Source organism: Mytilus galloprovincialis, chromosome 13, assembly GCF_965363235.1.
Source record: "Mytilus galloprovincialis chromosome 13, xbMytGall1.hap1.1, whole genome shotgun sequence".
Lineage (NCBI taxonomy): Eukaryota > Metazoa > Mollusca > Bivalvia > Mytilida > Mytilidae > Mytilus > Mytilus galloprovincialis.
This window is the reverse complement of record NC_134850.1, coordinates 42543619-42569015: the sequence shown is the minus strand read 5'-3', so window position 1 is coordinate 42569015 and position 25397 is coordinate 42543619. Positions and strand designations below refer to the sequence as shown.

The following is a 25397-nucleotide window of genomic DNA, read 5'->3' as shown; positions in this document are numbered from 1 at the left end:
GACAAATTACTAACCAATTTTAAGAATGTGTTTTTAATCTTAATGCACTGTGGATTCACTGAAATTCATGGGGTACCAATTTTTGTGGATTTCGTGGGTATAGGGAAACCACAAATTTAATATATTTTCATTGAAGTAAAAATTGACTTTTGGCTTGTAAACCATTTTTTGCAAAACCAGGAAAACAATTATTCAAGAAAATGTCATTTTTCCTCAAGTCACAATAATTGGTAAAATGAAAATAAATGTATCTACAGTACAAGGTGTAATCATAGTACTTGTAACTTCACATCCAGTTGCATACAAAAAAAAAGTATTCCTTTGAATTTGACAGTTATAAGTAATTAATCCTACATTTCATTGCAATAAAACATTTCTAGCTATAGGTCGTAAACATTTATCTTGGGTATTTCAAAGCACCATTATTTTTTTTATTTGGGGTTTCTATAGAATATTTTTGAAAATTGAGGTTACATGGTTACTAAAGCTTGTACACACAGGTTACAAAAAAGAGAATATTTGATTGGTTAACTTCCGGTGATGGCTATTTTCTTGTATGCAATGAAATGTTAAGTGAAATTTTTTTCTATACTATTGGATAGGATAAAACTTTATTCATGCCAAGTATTTCTTTATCCGAAACATAGATAAATTCTGCCAAATTTTTTCAAAGGGCCAATTTAACAAAGACTATATAATAGAGGAAAATCAATGGTGGTATTACACCTTAAATGACATACTCATCACAAGAAAAATATAATAAAATCTGTATTAGCCTTGCCAAATGTAAAGAAACTTCATCTTACCCCAGATGTAGGTTGAGAAATCAGAATCAAGGACAAGCTTTTCTATACCAATCTTGAATGACCTTTCACACATATTGAGGTCAAAGTAAGCATGAAATGACCTTCTCAGTAGTGGAATATATAAACAGAAGTCGATGTAAGTACAGCGTGATGCAATGTGGCCCTTTGATGTGGCTATAGATAGTGGAGACAGTGCTTTTAAGTTTCCTAGTCCTCCAGGACATTCTAAAATAAAGGAGCAGTATTAACAACATATTCCCCCTGAACACTCTGAAATAATGGAGGTAGCGTTAATTAACTTATTCTCTAGAACACACTGAAACACAGGAAGCAGTTTTGATAACCAAATCCTCAGTAACCCCAAAATATAAGAACGACACTCTGAAATATAGTAGGCAGTGTTAATTACCTTATCCTCCTAGAGACTCTGAAATAAAGGAAGCGTCAATAATTACTTAATTCTCTAAAACACACTGAAATATAGAAAGCAGTGTTTATTTCCTTATTCTCCTGGACACTCTGAAATATGGGAAACAGTGTTAATTACCTGATCTCCCGGAGACTCTGAAATATAAGAAGCAGGAGCAGTATTAATAACCTCTACTTCCTTGAGATTCGGAAATATTGGAAGCAGTGTGAACTACCTTTTTCTCATGGACACTCTGAAATATAGGAAGCAGTGTTAACTACCTTATTCTTCTAAACACTCTGAAATAAAGGAAGCAGGGTTAATTACCTTATCCTCCTAGACACTTTAAAATATAGGAAGCAGTGTTAATTACCTTATCCTCCTAGACACTCTGAAATATAGAAAGCAGTGTTACCTACCATATGTTCAGTGTATTGTTAAGTTATAGTCAAAACTCTAATTTGGCATTAAAATTAGACACATCATATCACAAGGAACATGTTTACTAAGTTTCAAGTGGTTTTGTCTTTAACATCAACAAAAACTACCTTAACCAAAAAATTAAACCTAAAGCGATATAGAGGTATGATAAGACAGACAGAAGAACAAACAAACGGACGCACAAACAGGAAAACATAATGCATCTAAGTGGGGCATAAAAAGGAACCAGGGTTAATTACCTAACCCCCATAGGACAAGCTGAAGTATTTCAGAAGTAGTTTTAACTTCCTAATCCTTCTGGACTTCAAGAAAATCCCCCCTTTTTAATGAATAAAACCCCATGACTTGAAATCCTAAAATCTAAAAATTTATAAAAATGGAAAGGGAGTTTACATCAATAGATTTAAATAATCTACTAAAGTTTCATGCAAATTAGTTAAAAAAACATTTTAAGTAATTGTCCAGCATGTAGATGGATTGACAGACGGACTGACAATGGTATACAATAATGTGTCTCAAAAATGAGGGTATTAAAACCTTACCATCTCTCCACCCAACAAGATCTCCTGGCTGTGATTGGTACATTTTATTGCTGATATCACACTGTGGATCTTGCAGGTATTCAGCTATACCAAGTCTCTCTAAAATCTGCTTAACTACAATGTCTGTCAATGGGCTCTGGAGAGAAAGTCCTTGCTTAGCCAAGAAATTTGATACTGAGAAACTGTTAATACTGCTGCTCCAATCACAGGCAATTTTTGGAAGATACATGTCCTTAACAATTTCTAAGGTTATATCGCACACTTTTCCTGCTTCTAAACAGACACTGGCATTCATACTAAAAATGATCTTCTTCTCAGCTTGCAGATCAATCACCAAAAAACTGTATGTGTAAACAAGAGAATAATAACTTAAGCTCCATTGATACTGTATGCCAGCCAATTTTAAAAACAAAAGTAGATCTAGAATAACCATAAGTCAAAATTATCAATTTAAATAATTCTATTGCTTAATATAAGATTATATTGAACCAGTTTTTAAAATACTCATGTAACTTGATTAAAAAAAATCTTACATTTGTTTATCATGATCTAGCAAAATTTTAAAATTCAAAGGAAGTTTACTTTCATCTTTATTTTTTGGTCACTGGTGGATAATTGTCTCTTGGCAATCATGCCACATTTCCTTATTTTTCTACTGATGATGTCCCCGCTTACTTATAACGTTATAAGGAGACATAACTCATGAACTGTAAAAGTAATGCTACCCAAATTCATACTTGATCTGAGTTTTGTGGTAATGAGCATCGTGTATACCCTTCATAACATATAGTGAAGGCAAACTTAAGTTAAAGAATTGCAACAAAAATTCAGCAATATTTTTCATTTGCAAAGGTGCATACATGTATCACTAGAACGGAAAAAATGACACCACCAAAATTCAATTTTGAACTCTGTTTTATTGTTATAAGCATTGTGTATAAAGTTTCATAACATTTGATTGAGGCAGACTAAAGTTAAAGAATGGAAACAAAAAATTCAGCAATTTTTCCATGTTTTAAGGAGACATAATTCTATGAGGTTAAAGTGACACCACTAAATTTCAAACTTGATTTGTGTTTTGTGGTAATGAGCATTGTGTATAAGTTTCATAACATTTGGTTAAGACAAACTAAAGTTAAAGAACGGAGACTAAAAATCCAAGAAATTTTTCTATTAGTCTATATCTACAATACTTACTCTAAAAACATAATGTTGCCTAACTTAGCACTTCTTTTCACACCTGAAAATTAGAAATGACAAGATTAGACCTTCTTTAAAATCAATTTAAAACTCTTCTTTCATGTTCACAAATGAAACCAAAGTAACATGTACCAGTTCTCTGGCAGAAAATAAATAACTATAAATAAGGCAAAATAAAAATTGTAAAAATGAAAAAAGTTTCTTAGCTGTGTGTTCCAATTTCCTGAATTGGATTGCTTTAAATTTTAAAAAACGAGCAATGTCCAGAAACTCTTCATCCCAGTTATGATGCCATGCATATTTTACACATTGTGATTTTAATTAAATAAACAGCTGTGCCATGAGCGCATGATACCATAGTCTTGTGTGTAAGTTTTATGCAATAATCATAAATAGTAGTTTCTGAGAAACATCGTGACATGTGAAAACCCACCTTTTTTTAACAAAAACTCAATAACTCTAAAATAAAATTTTGAATCATCATCAGTGATGCTCGAATCAAAAAAGTTAAAAATGCCAAATAAATTACAAAGTTAAAGAGCATTAAGGACCAAAAATTCCTAAAAGTTTTGCCAAATACAGCTAATTAAGGTACATCTATTCCTGAGGTAGAAAAGCCTTAGTCTTGAAAACCCACCTTATTTAACAAAAAAACTCAAAAACTCTCAAATAACATTTTGAATCATCACCAAAAAGTATACAGATCTTTAGATTAATATAATTAAGAATGTGTAAAGTTTTACTGTGACTTGACTGTTAGTGTTGCTCTCCACCTATTGCAACTTATTCAATATTCTGACCAAGTTGCAATTTGTTTTATAAAACCAAACTGTTCAACTGGTCAGAAATTTGAACAAACTGCTGTAGAAAATCACAGTCAAGACGTGAAAGTGCAAGGTGATAAAATAAAAATATACTTACAATCCTATAAGACTTTAACTCCACATTACTGTTGATGTGAAAATTTAGTCTATCAGTTTGTTTAGATATTTTATAGTCATTTTCATGCTAAAGGTCAAATGTAATTTTGAATTGCTATTAAAATGTCCAAACTTAGTTTTCATATAGTTTTTCTTTCGAAAAGTCTTCTATATTCACAAGAATCACACATTATGTGGATTAAAACATTTCATAATCAGTAAAATATGTGTGAAATTACAATATGTTTGTAGGAAGTTTCCATGGGGAGATAATCATTTTTACTTTCAAAAAGATTTTATTCAAAAGAATAATGTTTTAGGTTATCTCCCCATGGAAACTTATCAATAAAGTATTGTTATTTCACAGATATTTTAATGAATATATGATGTTTTAATTCAAATGATGTCTGATTCTTATGAAAATAGTAGACCTTTCATAAGAAAAATTAAATGAAAGCATAGTTTGGACATTTTTATAGCAATTCAAAATTACATTTCACCTTTTGCATGGGAATGACTACAAAATATCTATACAAACTGTTAGACTAATTTTGTCACAACAACATATAAGTGGAGTTAAAGTCTCATAGGATAGATAGTAAGTATATTTTATTTTATCACCTGGCACTTTCACATTTTGACTGAACAGTTTGTTCAATATTTTGACCAGTTGCACAGTTTGATTTTATAAAACAAATTGCAATTTGGTCAGAATTTTGAATGAGTTGCAATAGTCGGATAGCAACACTTACAGTCAAGTCACTGTAAGAAATAATCATAAAATGTTTTTGAGATAAAGCGCGACATGTGAAAACCCCCGTTTTTTTTTACAAAAAACCTCAATATTTCTAAAATAAAATTTTGAATCAAAACCAAAAAGTATACAGATCTTTGGATTAATATAAATTTAAAGTGTGTAAAGTTTTAAGCAATAATCAAAAATGGTTTTTGAGATACAGTGCGACATGTAAAAAAACCCTCCCCTTTTTTTACAAAATACTCAATACCTCAAAAAAACAAACTTTTAAATCATTCCCAAAAAGTATACAAATCTTAAGATTAACATAACTAAGAAGTGTGAAATTTTAAGCAATAATCAAAAATCGTTTTTGAGATACAGCGCAACATGTGATAAAAACACCCCCCTTATGTTTCAGTTACAAAGTCCAGTAACTCAAAAAAATTTAATCTTATTTTCACCAAAAAGTATAAAGCTCGTTTGACCATCATAAAAAACAACTATATTAAGTTTCATGAAATTTGGATAAGTCGTTCTAAAGTTATGGTGGGACATGTTTACATCGGACAGACAAACGGATAGACGCTGGACATTTGTATACCATAATACGTCCCATCAAATTTTGACGGGCGTATAAAAACCTTCTAGTGAATGGTTCAAAGCACTTATCAATTGATGTTAAATGTGATTAAGCTGTACAAATGTGTCATTCCAGGAAAATTTTGGTGTGAAAATCCTTGAGTTATCAAACTAGAGGCTCTAAAGAGCCTGAGTCGCTCACCTTGGTCTATGTGAATATTTAACAAAGGAAGCAGATGTATTCATGACAAAATTGTGTTTTGGTGATGGTGATGTGTTTGTAAATCTTACTTTACTGAACATTCTTGCTGCTTACAATTATCTCTATCTATAATGAACTTGGCCCAGTAGTTTCAGTGGAAAATGTTAGTTAAAATTTACAATTTTTTTGAAAATTGTTAAAAATTGACTATAAAGGACAATAACTCCTTAGGGGTCAATTGACCATTTCCATCATGTAGACTTATTTGTAGATCTTACTTTGCTGAACATTATTGCTGTTTATAGTTTATCTCTATCTATAATAATATTCAAGATAATAACCAAAAACAGAAAAATTTCCTAAAAATTACCAATTCAGGGGCAGCAACCCAACAAAGGGTTGTCCGATTCATCTGAAAATTTCAGGGCAGATAGATCTTTACCTGATAAACAATTTTACCCCCCCTCAGATTTGCTCTAAATACTTTGGTTATTGAGTTATAAGCCAAAAACTGCATTTTACCTCTATGTTCTATTTTTAGCCATGGCGGCCATCTTGGTTGGTGGCCGGGTCACTGGACATTTTTTAAACAAGATACCCCAATGATGATTGTGGCCAAGTTTGGTTTAATTTGGCCCAGTAGTTTCAGAGGAGAAGATTTTTTGTAAAAGTAAACGACGACGGATGACGGACGCAAGTGATGGGAAAAGCTCACTTGGCCCTTCGGGCCAGGTGAACTAATCAAAAGTGTCTCAGCCTCAACAGAGATTTTTTTAATCGGTTTATAAAGCTATAATTATAAGATTTACCACTATCAGATGAATAGAAGGCTTTATTTATCCCAAAATTATCTATCCCAGCTTTGATTCTGCACTGACATCCATCCATCAGTATGTAGAAGTGGAAGGACTTCTTAATAAACTCAATATCCACACAACATTCTACACCTGTGCAATAATCTGGTATGTGACATGTAACAGGAATGTTGTTAGGTATCTTGGGTAGTTTTAGGTCTAGCGGACATTCTGGAATTATAATAATATTGTATAATACTAATATCTACACAATTATTTAAACAGGAATTAAAATTGTAGTCATTTTATTCCTTGCATCTTTTTTTAAAAAGAACATAATTATATATAAGAAACAGGATATCGTTCCTTTTTGAATATTCACTGCAATATAAAGTGTTAATCCATTCAGCTGAACGTCACAAGATGGAACAACAGCAGAAATTCTCTTGCGCTTTTTTTATTTGTCCTGGCTGTATATGTTGCTTTGTGTTTATCAAGAACCTTTTGGAATTTTGTGTCATGAAATTATATACTTTACCCCTTACTTTTCCAAACAATAGCATGACAAAATATGACCATTACAGCATAGAGGTCATAAGATTAAACTTATTCCCTGTAGAGTAAAATGTTTGTTATTTCAACCTTAATTAAGCCATTAGTTTGTTTTTAGGCTGACCAGTCTTGAACCTCTAATCAATCTTCTGCCTAAAAGTACTAATCTTTATTCCAGTCATCTGTTGAAGGAGAGTAGGGAATTACTCCTGCTACAGGATGGATCTTCTGCCTAAAAGTACTAACCTTTATTCCACCCATCTGTTATAGGAGAGTAAGGGGCACTACTACTGCTACAGGATGGATCTACTGTCAAAAAGTACTAACCTTTATTCCATCCATCTGTTGAAGGAGAGTACGGGGCACTACTACTGCTACAGGATGGATCGACTGTCTAAAAGTACTAACCTTTATTCCAGCCATCTGTTGAAGGAGAGTAGGGAATTACTCCTGTTACAGGATGGATCTTCTCCCTTAGAGTACTAACCTTTATTCCAGCCATCTGTTGAAGGAGAGTACGGGGCACTACTACTGCTACAGGATGGATCTACTGTCAAAAAGTACTAACCTTTATTCCATCCATCTGTTGAAGGAGAGTAAGGGGCACTACTACTGCTACAGGATGGATCTACTGTCAAAAAGTACTAACCTTTATTCCATCCGTCTGTTGAAGGAGAGTAAGGGGCACTACTCCTGCTACAGGATGGATCTTCCATGTATTGTTTTACTCCTGCTGCTTCAATGAACAGATCAGAGACATATTCTGGCATTGCATCAAGAGCCTTGCCTACTTGATTTTTTAGGAAGTCAATTGCTGATATGTCTGTAAAAGATACATTATTGTTTTACTAGTAACGGTTCCAAAATTATGTCTTCTATTGTCAAATGGATGCCCTTCTGGTTAAAGAATTATTTCTGCCATTTGAACAATAAACAAATAAATTATTTATTATTATTATGATGCCTTTAAATAGTGCTAATAAGATTTCCAATTCAATACATGAGTTGTTGTTTTAACTTTTTTTCTTAGGTTGGGGATGGAGAGGTTATAAAAATGACCTTAACAAATGCAAATAATCCTTCTAAATTTAATCATAAACATCAACTTCTTTCAAAAAAAAAATTACATACTTACTTGACAAAGTGATTTTAGTCTCTAGATTACACAAAGGTTTTGGCAGCAGTATATCTTTCATAAGATTCAAAGTAAAAAGACATGACTGCTTATTGTCTACACATAGTGATACTCCAGCATTCAACAGAAACATCTTCTCTGTCTTTAGATCATCAATTTTGAACCTTTGATGAAAGACCATATATATTTATATATACAAGAAATTATTTGAATCTTGAATAATTTTGAAAATGAAAAATTGATAAAAAATTAATGATGAAAACTACTTAGTTCATACTGAAATGATAGTGAAAGTAAAATTCACCTTAGCCATGTGTGCATATCTAACCCTATTTAGTTGGGTTAGTTTTCATCAAACATTTCTAATCAATTTTCCAAAATTCAAAATTATTCCAGATTCAAATAATTCCTTGTTTATAACAGACACAAGGAAATGCAGTCAAATCTGATAATCAAAGTGCTAGGTAAAGATTGCTCTCATTTTGCAATTTTGGGAATTATTAAATTAAATAATACATTGAATTGTATCTCGTAGGCAAATTAAAAATTTAAGTTGGATTATCTACTTTTCTTCATGATTGTACATGTGTTGTTTAACCTATTATTATTACAGGTTCAAGTCAGTACCATAGAGTTTTGATTGAATTTCATGCAATATTTACTCCAAAACTACCATATATAGAATTTCTAAATAAAACTATTCAAAATCTTAAGATATTATAATTGAAAGTCTCACTGTGACTTTAGTATAAACAACAATAATAAAAGCAATGTTCTTTTTTTTGGTTTTGTCAAGCGTCTTTATCAGTTTGTGAAATGAACAAGGATATATGGGTTGTCCAATTCTTAATGCAGAGTAACGGACACAGGAACTATGTGTCTGAAAATCAAAGAGCACACATGCTACAAATCATCCCTTTTCGGCTGCTGAACAAATATAAAGTCCCTATGGTAAGCAGCTTCTGAGAAAACTGGGGCCAATATATTTGTTGGACAACAAGATGAATGGATGAGCAGACAAACAGAATGATAAGGTGAATGCAATATAGCACCCACTTCTAGATTTAATTAATGACAGGTCAAGTTTTTCTTCAGTTTTCAAAGGAATGAATGTTTTCGCAACAGCCCTCAGTCTTAGCATTTTCTAACGCATGTCCTACTTTCTACCTTTACACAGGTTTGGGGTTTTACTTTGGAGTACCACAGATTTTCAACTGGAATTTGCTTTGTTTGTAATAACGCTTACATGTATTGCTTTATTGATATGCAAAGAAAATATTAAACTGTGATTCTTTGTCCCAAACCTGTGTTTGTTCAGTTTATACTTCTAACTAAGAACTGGTTAACATATCTTGGGCCCCTTATTGATCTCTGATTAGTGCAAAACAGATGCTTCATTTGCACTGTATCTTTTCAGCGTTTGGTTCGGGCCCCAAAAAGGGAAAGCATATAAGTATTTGCAACATAGTTCCAGAATAGAATAAGGAGCAATATATAGGGAGGATTGGGACTAGTAATGTGGATTAATGGAACTATTTTGTTTAAATAGATTATTAATACACAATACGTTTTTGTGCATGCCCGTACATATAATTTTAATTGGGAAACCCTGTCTGCTATTTGGTGCAATCAGCTTGGGGGTTTCCCAGTTGCTGCTGCATGTGAAATCTCGTTTACTAATTGCTTTTCGAGATTATCCTAATTAACCAATCAAAATTAACACTGCATTTTAATTAACCAATCAGCGCTTAATTAACAGGGCTTTTGTTTTAGGCACAAGCACATAATTATTCTGAAAGCAATGCTTGCTTTGAGCAGACATTCAAGTTTTCTGGGAAATTATTTATTCCCACCCTCCGCTCCCTAGAGGATAGTGTTTACTTTATTGCTATGTCATTTCAGCCTTTTATTAAAATATATTGTTAATAAGTAGAGTAGTAATGTTTTCAAAAGAAATCACAGTTATTATGTACTTTGTGTTAGGAGTACCACAGATTTTCAACTGGAATTTGCTTTGTTTGTAATTATGTTTACATGTATTGCTTTATTGATATGCAAAGAAAATATTAAACTGTGATTCTTTGTCCCAAACCTGTGTTTGTTCAGTTTATACTTCTAACTAAGAACTGGTTAACATATCTTGGGCCCCTTACTGATCTCTGATTAGTGTAAAACAGATGCTTCATTTGCACTGTATCTTTTCAGCGTTTGGTTTGGGCACCAAAAAGGGAAAGCATATAAGTATTTGCAACATAGTTCCAGAATAGAATAAGGAGCAATATATAGGGAGGATTGGGGGGACTAGTAATGTGGATTAATATCATATCTCTATCTAAATAAATAAATGATTCAGTAGTACAAACAGTGTGATTTAATAGAAATATAAAACTTACGTTAAGCGAATAACATCAGCTAATGTTATAAATTCCTCTGTTCCAAAATCGTAATTCAACAATTTCTTCTTGTAGGGTAAATTTTCTATTCCAACTAAAAATTCATAATTACAAGCATCCAAACTGATGTAAAAATTAACAGAGAGATCAAAGTCAGTTATATCTAAACAGCATGTGAAACCAGTACATGTGTCCATCAGGCTACACGTCAGAGGTATGCTGGAACTTATTGTTGGTAACTGTTTTGGCAAGGTCAAATTGCACTCTGAAAATAAATTAATAAGAATTGATGATTGATAAGTTGATGCAAAATGCATTGAAATGACTATTTCATGTTCAAGTGATTTTGAGATCAACACACTATGAACTAATGTTGTTTTTTTATTTAATAAAATACTTTCTCCAATGTTTGTGCTATTTCACATTTCCTGAGCAGTGTCAGAAAAATATTTGTCATCACTAGTGAAATATCTGTTCTCAGTAAATGATTGGTCGAAATTTAATCATGACGTTTATTTTTCTTGAATTCATCTGAATATCCTAGTGTGACCATGCCTGATGACGTCACATATAAAGAACACAACTTTCTGCAATTGTTTGAAAAGGTAGGATACAAATCATTAGAGAAATAGATTCCATCACTATAACTTGTGTATTACTATATTTCTCCACTCTCAACAGTTAAATTTTAATTATTTAGAATATCTAAATTTAACTGTCTCCAGCGGCGAAATGTTGTAACACACTTGTTGCAGTTATGGAATCAATATTTATCAAGGTCCAAAAAAAAATCAGAAGTTAAGAAAAGGTAAATTTGTGACATAAAACTGTCTACTTGAAATTGAAAGCTAAAATTTACTTTTGAAAATATTAATTGTTAATTCTTGATCTAGATGAACATTTGTGTAAAGTACACAAAATTGTGGAAGAGGGATTTTAAAATTAATTTCTCGAATTTATTAACCCTTACCATGCTGTGATCGTCATATGACAGGCTTACCCAAACCACCGTTATTTGGCTCCAATGGCTCTCCATACTTTTAGAGGTCAACTTCATGATACTAATTTCGAAATGTATGCATGTTCCCTCAACCTTAGTCTATCTATTGTCATGTTTCTCATGTTTAACTTGCATTTAGAGCTCGAATACGAACTTGGAAAATTGAATTGGCATAAAACTTGGTTTTCTGGAGGGGTGGGCCTTACTTCGGTGTCTTACACAGAAAGTTCAGAGGCCTAAAACTTGCAAAAACAGGGCTCAACATTACCTTTTGTCTAAGACAAGTTAACACAGACATCAGGCAAATAAATTCACAATACTACTTGTCCGATGGAACAAGTGAATAAAGGGCTGTGCTTTAACGTATGATACGCCCGTTGCTCTTTTAACTTGTCTTTTATGCTTTAAATAAAATTATATGATCAACTAGAAATATATATACAAATCAAAAGGGAAGTTACATTAATATATTCACCAAAGTTTCATAAAATCCCCCTTTTTTAAGTATAAAAATTCATTACTTAAGAAAACGTAAAATCTAAAATTTATAAAAATGGAAAGGGAGCTGATGTCAATAGATATAAATAATTTATCAAAGTTGCATAAAATTTTGTGAAAGTGTTAGTTATTGTCCCAAAATTGGAAAATCTACCATTTTTTAAGCATAAAAATTCATAACTCGGAAATGTAAAATCTGAAATTTATAAAAATTGAAAGGGAGCTTACATCAATAGATATAAACAATTCACCAAAGTTTCATGGACATTGGTGACAGCCTTTTTGAGTTATTGTCCGAAGTGTTGAAAATCCCCCTTTTTTTATGAATAAAGCTCCATAAATCCAAAACTTAAAATCTGAAATTTATAAAAATTGAAAGGGAGCTTACATCAATAGATATAAACAATTCACCAAAGTTTCATGGACATTGGTGACAGCCTTTTTGAGTTATTGTCTGAAGTGTTGAAAATCACCCTTTTTTTATGAATAAAGCCCCATAAATCCAAAACTTAAAATCTGAAATTAAAAAAAAAACGAAAGGGAGCTTACGTCAATAGATATAAAGTTTCATGGAAATTGGTGAAAGTGTTTTTGAGTAATTGTCCGAAGTGTGGACGGCGGACGGACAGACGGACAACAGTATACCATAATTTTTTAATCGATGTCAGATATTAAATATATCAAATTCAAGACTTATCAATTCCCAAATTTTGGAAAGATTCTTTTATTGATGATAGGAAATGAAATAGATATTCATTGATTGAACATGCTGGCAGCAGCTGACCAGGGGAATATCAGTACGGGGATAGGAACCCAACTTTAACATACTGGAGGATTTCATTCGAACCACTCAGTGAGAAGCGTTCTTATCAAAATGATAAATCCTGAGAGATCCTGGTCACTGGAATCACGATCTCTAACATGTTTTAATCAGTTGAAATTCACAAGGTGGCTGGGTTTTTGAATGGGACAAATAATAAAGCTACGAATTTCACTAATACATTGATGATAGGGATCATTATGTCCATACCTTGTATATAAACCTTTTAAATGTATTGATGGTGGCAAACCAAGTTATAATAATTTTATCTTGATTTTTAAATACATTGATACATGATTATGAAGTACATAAAACATTCCACTGAGAAAATATGCCTTTTTAGATTTTATTAAGCAAAATCAAATGAAACATACTTTAATTATAAATAAAACTGAGGTACTTATATTAGTAAACTTGTATTAAAAGGCACCTGAAAATATGCTATGCATGACACTTTTATTTTTAATTTTTATATGTGCTATACATTTGTTGGAAAACAACGTTTTTATTCTTTAAAATTTTAAAGTTATGGTAAAACTCCATATGGAGGTGGTCCTAATTAAAGGAGGCTTATACTAAGTAAAAAAGAATATTTAGAATGGATAGGTTCACAAGACAACCTAGTGATTTGTGAAGTGATGATGATTTAATGATCGACACATGATAGTGACATTGAGTCAGATAACTCAGTCTTGCAAATAATATTTCAGTCTGAAATGATAAAAGAATTTTGATGTGGTATTCTTTATTTAGTTACAAACAAATTCATATAGCATAGCAAATTGCTCCCTTCATTATGTACGATCAAAGCTCAAGTGTTATTGGTGCATACCATCAATATTTAAGATTTTCAATTTTGAATTCAGACAAGTGAGTTAAGAGTTCGGACAAGTTGGTTTTCTTGCAACTTGTCTGAAGGGACAAGTTAGAAACTAGAGGCTCTAAAGGGCCTGTGTCGCTCACTTTGGTCTATGTGACTATTAAACAAAGGAAGCAGATGGATTCATGGCAAAATTGTATTTTGGTGATGGTGATGTGTTTGTACATCTTACTTTACTGAACATCCTTGCTGCTTACAATTATCTCTATCTATAATGAACTTGGCCCAGTAGTTTCAGTGGAAAATGTTAGTAAAAATTTACAAATTTTATAAAAATTGTTGAAAATTGACTTTAAAGGACAATAACTCCTTAGGGGGTCAACTGACCATTTCGATCATGTTGACTTATTTGTAAATCTTACTTTGCTGAACATTATTGCTGTATACAGTTTATCTTTATCTATAATAATATTCAAGATAATAACAAAAAACAGCAAAATTTCCTTAAAATTACCAATTCAGGACAGTAATCTAACAACGGGTTGTCCGATCCATGTGAAAACATCAGGGCAGATAGATCTTGACCTGATAAACAATTAAACCCTGTCAGATTTTCTCTTAATGCTTCGGTTTTTGAGTTATAAGCCAAAAAGTGCATTTTACCCCTATGTTCTATTATTAGCCGTGGCAGCCATTTTGGTTGATTGGCCAGGTCAAGCCACACATTTTTTAAACAATTTACCCCAATGATGATTGTGGCCAAGTTTAGTTTAATTTGGCCAAGTAATTTCAGAGAAGAAGATTTTTGTAAAAGATTACTAAGATTTACGAAAAAATGGTTAAAAATTGACTATAAAGGGCAATAACTCCTTCAGGGGTCAACTGACCATTTTTGGTCATGCTGACTTATTTCTAAATCTTACTTTGCTGAACATTATTGCTGTTTACAGTTTATCTCTATCTATAATAATATTCGAATTAATAACCAAAAACTGCGGCCAGGTGAGCTAAAAATGATAATGTAAAAGGCCTGAAAAATAGTGCAAACCCGCAGGCATATAGCTACTGATCGTAATTATTATTGAAATACACATAGGAAACCCAACTTCCGATTTCGGGTCCAGTTGAAGTAAAAAATCGGAAAAAATTGTGAAAACTCTGTATTTTTGGTCTAAATGACCTTCTTTAGACTGATGTACCCAGATCATTTTCACTCCAACTTACAACTAGCTGTTGTGGTTAATGTGTTAACTGGGGTCCATTCTTCATGCAGACTACAGCTGGATACAAATATCAGCATCCCTGGGTGTTCAGGGTCAAGAAATAGGATGAAAAATCGTCGAACAATTGTCGAAATTACATAAGTATTTCTGATTAATTTTGTCACTTAAATTTGTAATAGAAAAAACTGTAATTCACTTTTTACTTTTTCAGATCATTATAAATTACTTGTCTCAAGATGCCTTTTTTTCTTCTGGACTAAATCTAATTGGGAAAAGTATACATTACTCCTCATACTGCAATTTTGATTTTTCACAAGGTAGTTCTGACTCAACATGCTCTCCCAATTTCAAATCTATAGCTAATCTACAATTATAAAAACTTGCAAACGATATTTAAAATGTACCTACTGTTAGTCCATCCATTTACAGATCCATTAAATGGTACTTTTGTCCTGCTACAAGATGGAGTCTTCAGATATGGTGTCATTCCCAGAGCTTCCAGCATCTTGTCACGAAGTATTCCCTTAACAGCTCCACTTATACTATTCTGAGCTTTAAATTCACTTAATGAGAAATCTGAAAAATTGTATAGGAATTTAAACAAATGTGTTGCAATAATTAAGGCCTTCTCAAAAGTTTTCCTTATTAAACAAAAACAAAAAAATGCAAATTTATATAGGAACAATGATAAAAAAAAATCAGAAATGTCAGAAATCAACTTTTTATGATTAAATCAGTGGTCATATTGAACAGATTGAAAATATTGAGTAAATATTGAATAAACACAACATCACATGCAGTTTTTGAGTATAAAATATGAATAATTTGTCTATTTATAAGGTGTATAGTTATAAGATATTTTTTTACTCAAGTGTATAGAAACCATAAAATAGGCAAAAAAAACTTAAAGTTGTCTTAAAATCATCAAGTCTCTAATTTCTATTCATCCATTAACTAGGCAATCAGTGAATGGTCAATTCTTTTCTAAAAATGGTGTTTGACTTCTATAACTGGCTTCAAACAGTCTATATTGTTGAAGAGGAAGGGGAAACTTGCATTTTTTAAACTTCTATCTTAATTTAATTTTCATTTCAAAATGGAAAACTGGTCCCATATATACAACAAATAGTTTAATCATAAAGAAGCTGAAAAGAAACTAGTTGGAAAAAAATGTTTCTATGATTGAGATAATTGCCTTATTGGTGATCAGCATCTTTTCAGTAAATAAAAGTACATTTAATAATCACATACAAGTAAACTTTCTTTCTTCATAAGTCATATGAATGAAAGCATCAACTTATATCTTACCAAGGCTTGTTTGTGTCCAATCACATCCAAGTTTAGGAAGTTTGGTATTTTCAAATACGGGTACAGAAACCAGACATGGTCCGCTCTCCTCAAAACAAACACTTAAGTTCATGTTTAACATGTATTTCTTCTCAGCCTGCAGGTCATAAATGATGTACCTGCAAAATATAAAGTTCATAATTAAACTTTCACATTAGCTGCTTTGTCCAGATCTAGATAGAATAAATCTAGTATAAGGTTTTAAATATCCTCTCCGATGTAGTATAACCACCTCTGAATGAATCAATGATTTCATAATCAATCCCTTATTTGAAAATACTTAAGAAAATTTGTTTAACTTTCACTATATTTGCCATTATTGCAGGAAAACTCTTAAAGCCAAATCCTACGATAGTTTCTTGTGAAATGAAAATTTGATAGTCACATACCTGCCAACACACTGTTTCAAGGAGAATGACTTTTTATCCTCAAAGGAGGTCTCATTCTCCCACTTGGACAAACTTTTTTAACCCCCCCCCCTTTTCCCTTTTTTTCATCCTTTGAGCTGTTTTCTGTGATTGGTCTTTTCTGTTGTATTGCAAAAACAATCTTATTTGCATAGAAAAAAAAAAACATCCTAACTAAACAAAAATATTGTATTAACTAACTGAATCTGGGTATAGAATATTAAATTTATCCTTTTGTGCTTGATAATTACAAAACTTTGTAACTCAATACAAAATTTTCAAACTAAAAAGCTAGGTCAACACAATTAGATGAGCTTGAGATCTCCCACTTTGTAGCTCCAAAAGGTTGGCATGTATGAAATAAGGCCATACCTGTCAACTGGCACATACATGTTTTTCTGGGGTGATAACCTGAATTAACTACTTCACCAGGTACTTTTCAATACCAGTATGGGTCATGAATTAATATGAGATTTCATCAAATGACTGGTTTTCACCCATATTCTAGTGCCACAAGACTTCTTTGAAAAACAGCAAATACAATATTCTTTCTGGACAGGAAATTTGATATTTGCTCTTAATTAAAAGATTTACAGCTATCAAAATATAAGTTTGAAACTCTTCTGATTGCAAGGTAATAATTTAATTGTACCCAAGAAAAGTTGAAGCATGTCAAGCTTGACATACAGTTTTATGTCCTGATTTATAAAATTTGCTGTTTGCTAAAATAAAAGTTCTAAAATATTTCAGTTTTTGTTTTTTTCAATATTTGTAAATAAAAGCTGATTAGTAAAAGCTTGTAGAATGAAAATTTGCAACCATCATTAACATTAACAAAGTTATTGCAGGTCAAAAGGTTGTACGGTTGGTAGGTGACCTGTTAACATGCAAATTTTTTGCACCGGTTTAACAACCCCAATTTCCTAGAGGAAGTCCAAATCCCGGCCTTTCATCACAATCGACCACTTTTGAAAAACTTACATAAGGAAATTATCTTTTAATTTGTTCATGTCCTGAATATGCAAGAAATCTTTCCAATTGGATGTTAATTAACAGCAATCAATTAGAATTAAGTTGTATGAAATACATTGATCTGACCAATACATTATACTTACTCCATTTTCAGGACTTTTAATATTGACATGGTTTTTTTCTCACCTGAAAAACATAAGGGCTATTCCAGTAAAAATTATCCAGGGGGGGTGGAACGCCACTTATTTTTTGACCCCCCACCTATGGAAAAGATTAAAAAAATACACCCCCACCTAGAACATGTATTTTCTTCCAAGACCCCCTACCTAGAGAAAAAAAAAAAAAGTTAGCTAGTTTTTTAAAGTATACAAAAATGTTGCATCCTGTCAAATAAATGTAAAATTTGTTGGTTTATCTATTTCAGTGCATCCAAAAAGGGGGGGCCCCCTGGCCCCCCCTAAATCCGCCTCTGGTCTCAATGGCAATCATACCACATCTTCTTTTTTATACTAGCTATGTTGCTATTAAAATATAAAATGAAACATGTAACAATGTTATGGAGCAGCAGACGACAGATGCAACATGACGGCAATAGCTCACAGTGACCGAAAAAGGGGGGTGCGATTTTAATTATGGCCCATTTTATTTTTAAAACTGTCAATAACATTTTCAGGTACGACATATTCTTCAGGTGGGGAAACTGGAAACCATTTGATGTTTCAGAGTTTAGTTTGAGCCATAAAATATTTTTGGTAGGCACAATGTAATTCTTTTTTTATTTTTTGTATTTCTTATATACATTTTTTTTTTCAATAGGCAAATGTTGAGGAAGATGATATTCTCTCCTGTGTAACAAGGCCATATTTTTCCGCAAAAATTAGGCCATTTTTTTCCTTCAATACCACCCACGCAACATGCGCAATAAAAATCTAATTGTCTGTGCCAAATATAAATATTTTTTATGGACCGCATAGTTTGGATGTCACCCACACATATTTTTTTGTGGGGAGACGGTATACAAGAGAGAGGGTACTTGAAGTTGTTATAAACTGTATGCAATAAAATATTATTTGGGACAAAAATTGCAAAGAATTGGCCAGTCCACCTTATTAAGGACATATTCTTTGCAAGGAAAGAGATTTAAGTACAGCAAATTCTGCCATTTCAATTTCAATGAATATACAATAACTTCTTCCAACCGCAACAATATTTAAGTTAACCTTTATTTACAATGTTTAAACTGGTACTGTTGCCTTGTTCATGTTCATGTTGGTTTTTTTTACATTAAATTTGGGTCTTCGTCGATACCATACTTATTCCAGACGTTCCGTATCAGAGGACATTTCAGGCAATTCCTCTGCACTTCTTGTATCATTATATCTTCATCACGGTGACAAGAATAACAGTATAGAGTACCATTAATTCATAGAACAAAACAACAAATCGCTGAAGAAGTCATGTTTACAAAATGTCAAAATGAGCCAAAGACCAAAAAATGACAAGGACAGTTAAGCGTCTTTTATGGAGACAAAAACTATATTACTAAAAAGTCTTTGGGGTTCTTCAATCGAAATAATAGCAAGCTAAACTAAATGAGATTATTATAAGGGCTAAATCTCGTCTGTACTAGCCAAATTTAACAAATTTAAAGTTGTTTATAAAAAAAATATATATCATGAATGATGGTTAATTACGTTTTTCGGGTTATCAGTTAGACCGCATGGTTTTATTATTACAATAGGAAAACACCCGAGACGTGAAATCGCATGGTTCTATTATCATAGGAAAACATCCGAGACGTCCCAAAAATATATAGGTGCTCCTATTATTGGAGGAACATTACACAGTTGTGTACACACACATGGCGGCATGGAACACGATCGGAAATTCATTTGACGATATCTAAACGTTTCGAAACGAAGTGAAAAGTATCGTGCGCCACGTGGGCGCTTACATTTGTCACTGTATGCGCCATTTCTTGTCAATATGCGCTATAGGCGCAGGGGGCACGTCCTTCCCGATCACTGGTTTGACACGAACTCAAACGGACGCTTAGAATTAGTGGTCTGCCAACTTTATTTGCAGTCGGACGACCTTTTCAGGAGAATCTTCCTTCATAACAGGGGGAACAATATGTTTAACCTATCATTCAGAAACCCCCCACCAACAGAAATGAATTTAAATCGGGATCACCACCCTCCAGAATACAATTATGTTGATAACCCCCCACCTATGGAAAAAAATATCGTCGGCGTTCCGCCCCTCCTAGGTAAATTTTACTGGAATAGCCCTAAGCAACATTTCCATTAAAAAACTTTCTTAGTCACTGACCCTGTCTGATGGCATCAAGAGATTGCAAAAAATGGTTAAAGAGGGTTTGAACCCTAACTAGGATATGTATGTTGAATTTTTTTTTTTAAATCAGTGCTCTAGAATATGATTAAGGTATCAGTAAATATCTTTTTTTTTTCTCTAGCCCATTTGTAATTTATTTTATTACATGAATGTATTTCTTGTGTTTCAAGTCCTCTGTTTAACACCACATTTCAAAACATTCTCACCTTTCCAAAATTATTTTTACAATATAATATTTGAAGTTACTAAATGACAGTTCTTCAATAAAATAAATGGATAAGAGCACTTGTAATCACTACTGTACATTCAGAAATAATTCTTTTCAAACTGTGAAACATATTGTTTTTTAAAATTCATTGAACAATTTACAACTCTCTTATGAAACCGAAGAAAAGATTGATTGATTGATTTTGAGTGTTTTAACACCACTTTAAGTGCCACTTTTGGCCCATTTCATGCTGGCCAGTTTTTATTGGTGGAGGAAGCCCGAGTGCCTAGAGAAAACCACAACCTTAGAAAAGGAAACTGGCAACCCTAGTCAATTAAGATTGGAGTCCATTGAACCAACACGAGCAGGTTTCAAACTGACAATCTCTGTGTTGACCGACTAGTGATCAAGTAGTAACTACTCAGCCACTGAGGCCCCCCGAATAAAAGAGAATATGAAGGTACGTAAAAACATTTTAGGGAGGAAATTATTCTTATCAAGTGTAATATGAAACTGTACATCAAGACATTGAGGAAGGTGTAATATTTTTTTCTTTTTAATGTTGGCCTAAATATGAATAAAAGAAATAGCCAGTGGATATAAAGCATGCAAAAATTATGTCAATCAAATAATCTCTTATAAAATCTATCTCCAATGTTACTTAGGTTGTAGCTGCCCAACTCTGTGACTTTGTGATTGTGACGGTATTTATTCCCCACCTTTGTAAATTATTGTCATTTATTCAGTTTTGGTTTATTTGTAACAGTCAGTTGTATAATGTTTTAATGGAATCTGAATAAAATACCATTATCACAAATCTTGTGTAAGTTATTCTGCAAATGAGTAAGTTAATAGGAACAAGAATGTGTACCTAGTACATATATGTTCAGTAGACCGTGAAAATTGGGTTAAAACTCTAATTTGGCATTAAAATTAGAAATATGTGTACTAAGTTTCAAGTTGTTTGGACTAGAAGTTAGAACCCAATATTTACCTATGTTCAATTTTTTTTTTACTTACCCCAATTATAATCCAAAATTGTGAAATTAAATGCTCGTTTCTCAATACCAATACTCAGTTTCCAGTTACAAGCATCCAATAAGGCATAAATACGGAACGATTTGCCGATCTTTCCTACATCCACACAACAATCAATACCCGTACAATAATCTGGTACATAACAACTAACTGTTCCTCTAATCTTCGGTAAAGTCAAATCTGCTGATTTTGGGCAAGCTGTAAATAAAAGATTATCCTGTATCATTTGATTGCTGTTTCAGTGACATTTATATAATATATTATATGATTCATGTTTACCAACAATTTCTTTTTACTTTGATTTTACAAAATATAAAAATTATTTTTTTACTTTAATACTTTAATTGAGACTTTACCTTCAGGGCTTTCCATTGAAATGGAAGTAGAAGGCTGAATTAAAATTATAGGCGGCTATAACATGCGTTCGGCGAAGCCGGACGCCCACCAAGCTGCAAGCTTGGTGCCTTACGGCAGGGGGTCTGGGGGCCGCTCAAGGCCCCCAAAAGCTCTGACATAAATAGAGCAAAATCCTGCATTCTCGCAATCTCCTGGCACCTAATTTAATCTTTCAAATGACCATTTTTTATGTAGGAAATTAAAGAAAGAAAAAAAAAAACTCAAAGAAATTTCATTTTTTTTTATGTCAGTTTTTTATTTTCATTACCTTATGCTTAAAATTCATTTACTTTTAAAGGAGTTTTATTTAAATAATCATCCGGTTTATTAGAAATCTTGATCGATTTATTTTGCATAACTACGTGCATTTGTAAACAAATGACCCCCCTTTTCTCTTTAAAGACTGTTACGCGTATTTAAATCATACAATTATTTCTCAAGCATTGACAGAAAATTGATTTATCCTCTGATTTTCTCTTTTTTTTTGTAAACTGTTCAATAAGTCGGATACATAAATCATTTGGAAATGTTATTTATTTGAGGTCGAGTCGACAATATTCTACTTTCGTTTTTGACCTTGATTCTCTGAACACCACGTGGGCTTTGAAAAAATGAACTTCAAAAGATACTGTTTTCCAGATTCTGAACAATATGATCTACTACACTTTCTTTAATTTGACTAATATTATTCCATAACATAAGATTGTCATCCTATCTGATTGTCTTCACGTTTTAAAAGCCCAAAAAAGCCAACGAGTTAATGACCATCGGAACGTGTCTATTGTTATCCTTCAATGACCACCAGAACGTCTCTCTTGTTATTTTTGAAAAGAAACGATGCATTCTGACTTTAAATAGACAACCAATCAGTGACCTGAATTCATGTGAAACTATATTTAGCCCAAGGTAAACATTGACTTTTCATCCTTGTTTATCGTGACCGCGACTTTGCGACAATTACATCTCTCGGCTGCCTGTAAACATTTGAAAAAGATATTTTTTTCTTTTTGAATTTATATTTTTGGCAGTGAAGTAGCCGGCACTTGAAACCACCGTAAGCGGCGGATTTCCGCCGGCTACCGGCTTCAATGGAAAGCCCTGTACCTTACCTTTAAAAGTCAAATAATTTGTCAAACAGTTTTAATTTCTGACATCTATTTTCACAAATTAAAACAGGTCTTTGCTTATTGCTAAGTTTTACCGTCTAGGAAAGTTTAATAGGTCAATTTTTTCAATGAAAACTTATAATATCTACTATTTTCAGAAACACATTTTTACTAGTTTCTGCAATATCTTTGACACTTTCATCATTTTCTATACTTAATCTTGTGAGAGCAAGTATTATTTGTATAGAAATCTGGAATGTTTGTATTCAAGTAACAGAATTTTCCTTTTGATTTAATTTGATCATAAGATATCCTTCATGAAAAAAAAAAAAGTTTATATTTTTACCTTCAGCTTTCCAACCATTGACTGCACCAGAGTAAATTCCATCAAACCTATTACAAGAAGGTGAGTACAAGAACTGGGTTAGTCCTAAATCATCAAATAATTTGTTGGCCAGAGCCGTGGACAAGGACTGTCCTGCTTTTAATCCTTTGTTTTTTATCCAGTCAACCAGAGAGTCTAAAATAAAAAAACATGTCAATACAAATATATATTAAGAGATACATCTAATGCATTCAGCTTTGGCTGTTTTCTGCTCTTTGTTCCGGTTGTTGTCTCTTTGAAACATGTCTCTAGTGTTATAAAGTTCACTGCACTTTATTACCGTATTATCTGTTACAGTAATTATAATTGACAGATCAGCAACTCTCACATGTCTGCACATTTTTAAATAAACATAATTAAATAGATCAATTGAAGTTCTTATACATTATTTTATACAGATGTTGTCATAGACTGTACCCTGACCAACAAATGATGTACTTGTTACTAAATTATTCATAGAAACTGGGTTGTATTATTACATAGCAAATGTATTACATCTTTGACAAATGTCTCTTTGACACATGTCTCTTTGACACATTCCCCATTTCCATTCTCAATTTTACTATCAACTTGTACCATTGCTTGTCTCAACCATAAGGGATCTTTAACCTGCACAGGTGGTTTACTCATTCTATTTAGAGACCCTGGTATGATCCCCCGATGTATACTATAAGCAGAGCTCCAGATAAGAATTCACAAATATGGTTTTTTACCCACCATTTTTTTATGTAATTGGGTGATAACATTTTTAATTTTATCAAATCCAATTCACCCCTCAAGCAGATATCAAATTGGGTTTTTCATCACCAAGCTCCTTCATGTATTGGGTTTTTCATCAACACAATATTGAATATTTAGGAACTTTTTTATCAACCTCAGATGTTTTCCATCTTAAATATGTTTCCTTTTTTGTATATGTGCTAGCTGTTGTATGTTTAATTTGTGCCCCGTTTTAAACGTACTGCCAGTTTTGTATTTTCTCACAACTTATATAAACTGAAGCTGGTGTCACTAGTTGGACAGTAACTAATTCCCTTTAGAGATCCCATATGTTCCCCCTACAGTTTAGTTGTGGTAGGTGTGGCTAAGTGTTTATTTTTATGTAATATATACTTTAAAATTATACTTTACAAATGAACAAATTACACCCGTAGGAGGGCCAAAGGCATTATACTTGAATGTTTTTGTTTAATTCAATTTACATAAATCTGGGTTAAGTTGTCCCTTATTAGAACTTTTGGTTTCCGATGCTTTCCAACTACACATGTGAATTGGCCTTTCACTTTTTCCAACTGATATGTTTTTGACAAAACCCTGTGTTTATCCTTCTAGCAATGTCCTCGTTAAGGTACGCAAACACGCCCTTGCGTTCGATTGACGCTTACTAAAAACACTAGCTGAGTCTTGTTATCATCATAACTTTCCCTAAGCTATCAAAAGAAGCTGAAAACATGCTATTATTCAATATTTTTACCGGATATTTACTTTCCTTTTCATTGAATGTTTTTATAAATCCCGAGCAATTCGAAAAAATATGCCAACATGACATACGCTAATTGGATAAATGCTGAGAAGATAGACATGTTTTCATAAACCAGTGTACCTCTTGAGCAACGGAAAATTTCAACAGGACCCATTTCAGCTGCTTTATATAGGGCTCTATTTATAGAACGAAAGGACATTTCCAATTATAAATATTATAAAAATAGATTTACGCGACGTCTGTAATCAGATAAGGGTAAATAACGCAAACGATAGCAAATAAAAGCGTTAAGAACTCATGGATTTGGCATATAATTGGGTTTTTTCTTTGAATTTATTGGGTTATTGAACCCTGCAATGGGCAATTGCATTGGGTTTTTAATTATTTGTAGTGCATGATCACGCAAATACGCAGCTTATCTGGAGCTCCGACTATAAGTTTGAAAGGAAAAACCATGCTCTACTGACTATAATGCCTAAATATTGAAACAAACAAGAATGTGTCCAAAGTACACGGATGCCCCACTCGCATTATCCTTTTCCATGTTCCATGGACCGTGAAATTGGGTAATTATCTAAGTTTACGAGGTCCAATTTGTCAGCCATCATCACGTAAAAAATGATGAAT

At 32.5% G+C, this 25397-nt stretch overlaps 1 protein-coding gene across 1 annotated transcript; it reads right to left on the bottom strand.

Annotated features, from left to right (window-relative positions):
* Positions 1 to 1308: 1308 nt before the first annotated feature.
* On the bottom strand, positions 1309 to 23744 carry LOC143056121 (uncharacterized). The gene is made up of 13 exons (XM_076229206.1): positions 23705 to 23744; positions 23249 to 23422; positions 21383 to 21598; positions 17943 to 17985; positions 16382 to 16539; positions 15482 to 15649; positions 10713 to 10977; positions 8320 to 8483; positions 7834 to 8007; positions 6648 to 6863; positions 3396 to 3438; positions 2199 to 2539; positions 1309 to 1370 (listed from the first exon to the last, which is right to left on the bottom strand). The coding sequence occupies exons 1-13, from the start codon at positions 23742 to 23744 to the stop codon at positions 1309 to 1311; spliced, it is 2064 nt and encodes a 687-aa protein (XP_076085321.1).
* Between the last annotated feature and the right edge of the window lie 1653 nt (positions 23745 to 25397).